Below are 3530 nucleotides of genomic sequence, written 5' to 3' on the forward strand. Positions count from 1 at the left end.
TCAATTTTGCAGGCCATTAGTTGCATCGTCACCATGTGGTATAAAAATTTGCATGTGTAACTGGAGGATACACCGTAAGAAATGAAATACCTGGAAATTTACTGGATGGACTGACTCTATAAAAGCTGTGCCTCCATTGACCTGAACATGTTGAATTGCACACAAACATAGCCAATAGAGAATCACTTTCAAATAATTTAATGAATTTGTATCTCTAAATGGTAACTGACCTCCACTGTGCATGTTTTCATAAAATTTTCTCACTTTCTACTTGATCTTTTTTTTATCATTATTTGTGTCAATATGACTTGAAATGATTTAAACTTTTGAAACCCTAAAATCAGTGATACTTTTATGATATAACTAAATTGTGTTTTACTTCGAATGGTACTCTAAATCGCCTCCAAAAGGTGTTCATTTTTCAAAAAGCTCTTACTATGGGAGGGGGACACCCCCCCCCCGCGCTTGTATAGCAGGCATGCACTTCTTCCCATATTTTTTGCAGTTCTCTCCCTACTTTGAAACTTACTGAAACCCCTAGGTTTACAAATATATAAACTCCATTTCTAATATTGCACTTTATAATTGCATAATGTGGCTGAATTAATCAATGATGGTAATAGTTCACCCAATCTAAGAGATATCCTAGAACTTTTGGTTACTAAAATGAATAGACAATCATACTTCTCATAGGGCTCCTGTCTAAAGAGCTTTATACAAGTGAAGCAATGGATTTGGGATAGCAATTTTACCAGATACACTTAAAATTACTGTAAATGTAACAAGTAAAATTAACTATGCAGTGTGCTATATTGTGCTTTGAGAATCTAGTGTGTCTTTTGCAAGAACAAGAAGAATGTCTCTTGTCAACAGATGTCGGGGGGGGGGGGGGGTCAGTGTGTTTTTTTATTTGTCAAGGGGGGTTGGATTGTTTTGTGGATGAATCACAGGGGTCACTACTTTTAAGTACAACACGAACAAGAAGTTACAGGCCCACCCCAGGCAGTAAAAAGTGATCGCTCCCTTAAGTTCACTTTTTATACATACGTACACCTTTAAAATGGTCATATAAATGAAAAATGAATGAAACTTTCTGGATTTTTAATTCTTAAGGCAACTTTATTGCTTGTTCCTACTTGCAAAACAATGTGAAACAGCATCGACCAAGTTCATGATTGTTTTATAAATTAAAATTGTAAAATAGGTACCCATTTGTCATCCATATGGCCAGTTTAATAATTTTCACTTAGAAAATATGTATCTGTAAAACTTATTCTTATTTGCTGATAAAATGACAGTAGACAATATTCATACACACGTCTTACAACAAGTACATGCAACAGGTCTTACCCGTACCCCTCCCCTCCAAAGAGCGCCCTCTTCAATCAAGTAGTGGATAATTTATGCACACACTGACCGTCACTGTGTATACAAGATGGCTGCGCCCACTGGTGATAAATACTTGCCGTCTCAACAGCAACAACGTACACACGATTTGGAAAGACGAATGAAGGAATACGAGATACTGAAAGGAGAGCTGACGTCAGTAAAGAAAGGAAAAGTATGTTACGTAGAATAAATGGGAACGGACAGTCATGTACTTCGACCAATCTATACATGTAATGATGTATTATGTTTGTATGTATGTATGTATGTATGTATGTATGTATGTATGTATGTATGTATGTATGTATGTATGTATGTACATGTATGTTGTCTGTATGTATGTATGTATGTATGTATGTATGTATGTATGTATGGATGGATGGATGGATGGATGCATGCATGCATGCATGCATCAAAGAAATAAAAAAGGTTGATTGAATGACACTGAACTTATGTCATCAGAAATTTCCTTCACGGTGTGGTGTGACACAACATGATGATGATACTGTGATAGTGGTTAAATTTAAAGCTTTCCAAAAAGGAAATTTGCTGGGGAAAAAATATATTATTCAAAATTTGCTTTTGAGTTGCACTTTAAAAAAGATTTCAGTCATGGTGGCCAAAAAAAAAATTGTCGTTGAATCCAAATTCTCCACTCCCACCCCCTCTAGATTCAAATGGTTTACCCCTAACCATACATTTTATTTCACCTTAGTAAGCCAACACAAGACATTTAATTCTATAGCTTCTCTGAGATTTCACTAATCTAAGACTATTTATGCTTTGTGTGCAGACAGTATATAAGAAACAACAGAACAGTAATGTGTTTTTCAAGAGTGACATCTCTGAAACTATGAAAGACTGTCAGAGTAAGTATTCATTTGCTGCAATTCATTGTATATAGTTATTTGTCAAACCTCCAGTTTTCCCCATCATGGTATATTCTGACTTGTTATTCACCATCTTATTGTTCGTCAGCTGTGAACAGTGGTGTGTGTGTCACTGCAGTATCACTTATATACATGTACCTCCATACTGTTATAACAACAAATCAAAACCTCTCTGAAATGATTTATGGCTTAATTACCAGATGTGGCTGGCAAAACTAACGTTTTCCACACTCACTATTATCAATATCACAAATGTATTCTAGTTTTAATTTGATTTGTTGCTGTCTTCTCAGGAACGCTAGAGAGTCTGCAACAGGAGTACAGGGACATGTGTGAAGATTGAGGTTGTCGTAATATGTGTCTATGGTGACTTAAGTGATACTTCCAAATGGAACTAGTACTACTGATGCTGAATATTGCCATATTTCAGGGAGAAATTACCATCTCAAACAATGTCAGTGTAACTATCTTACGAGAAACAAGTACCATTTCCTGTGTCAGTAGACAGGAATTATCTCCTCGGTACATGCATAATTGCACTGGCAAATTTTTAAGAGAAGTAAATCATAAAATCTCCATGGTTGAACTAACAGAAACAGATGTGTGAACACATTATTTTATGTAAAGACTTACCTTGGCATAAACGCTGGTTATTACATTAGCACTGTATTTTGTGGGTTTTTTGACATAATAGTACAGTGGTACAATAATCAGAAGTGAACTGAAAAAAGTGCAACTTTGTTTCATTGTTCATATTGTAAGTAATTTATTATGAAGACAATTGAGTACTGATGTGCCAAATATTAAGACTGAACCACCAGGCTTATGTTACTCATTTTAAACAGTTCTCAAATTTTGCAGCCTTGTCTTGGCAGTCAGATACATAAACCCTTCACTGAAATCACACACAATATGACAGACCGTGAAATACACAACTCACGTTATTGCCATGTACCATATAAATGTATTAAGATGTTATTCCCAATATTTTTCTTTATTCAGCCAAGGAAAATACTCATAACCTAAGGGGGCTTTGTCACTACGAGTCGCTACATTAGGCATTCAGTATTTTTTACTAAGACATACGATGTGAGTTGTGAATACCAAGAAAACAGTAGACAGGACAAAATTTCAAAGTTTTGTTATTTGAAGTTTACTTATATATACATACTTGGTAATTCAAATACACCACTTGTCAAAATGAGTTAACCACTTTATTTAATAGAAAAATACAATATATAAAAGTTTTATCCC

At 34.9% G+C, this 3530-nt stretch overlaps 1 protein-coding gene across 1 annotated transcript; it reads left to right on the forward strand.

Moving 5' to 3' along the window:
- Window positions 1–1433: 1433 nt before the first annotated feature.
- On the forward strand, window positions 1434–3441 carry LOC144434583 (ASNSD1 upstream open reading frame protein-like). Its single transcript, XM_078123050.1, has 3 exons — window positions 1434–1561; window positions 2180–2255; window positions 2570–3441. Exons 1-3 carry the CDS (start codon window positions 1436–1438, stop codon window positions 2617–2619), a joined length of 252 nt encoding a protein of 83 aa, XP_077979176.1. The 5' UTR covers window positions 1434–1435; the 3' UTR covers window positions 2620–3441.
- The last annotated feature ends 89 nt before the right edge of the window (window positions 3442–3530 follow it).

Source organism: Glandiceps talaboti, chromosome 4 (genome assembly GCF_964340395.1).
Source record: "Glandiceps talaboti chromosome 4, keGlaTala1.1, whole genome shotgun sequence".
Classification (NCBI taxonomy): domain Eukaryota; kingdom Metazoa; phylum Hemichordata; class Enteropneusta; family Spengelidae; genus Glandiceps; species Glandiceps talaboti.

Coding starts and splice junctions, on each gene's coding strand:
- LOC144434583 (XM_078123050.1), top strand. CDS start 1,436: ATGGCTGCGCCCACTGGTGATAAATACTTGCCGTCTCAACAGCAACAA. Junction 1,562..2,179: donor CGTCAGTAAAGAAAGGAAAA/GTATGTTACGTA, acceptor CTTTGTGTGCAG/ACAGTATATAAGAAACAACA. Junction 2,256..2,569: donor AACTATGAAAGACTGTCAGA/GTAAGTATTCAT, acceptor CTGTCTTCTCAG/GAACGCTAGAGAGTCTGCAA.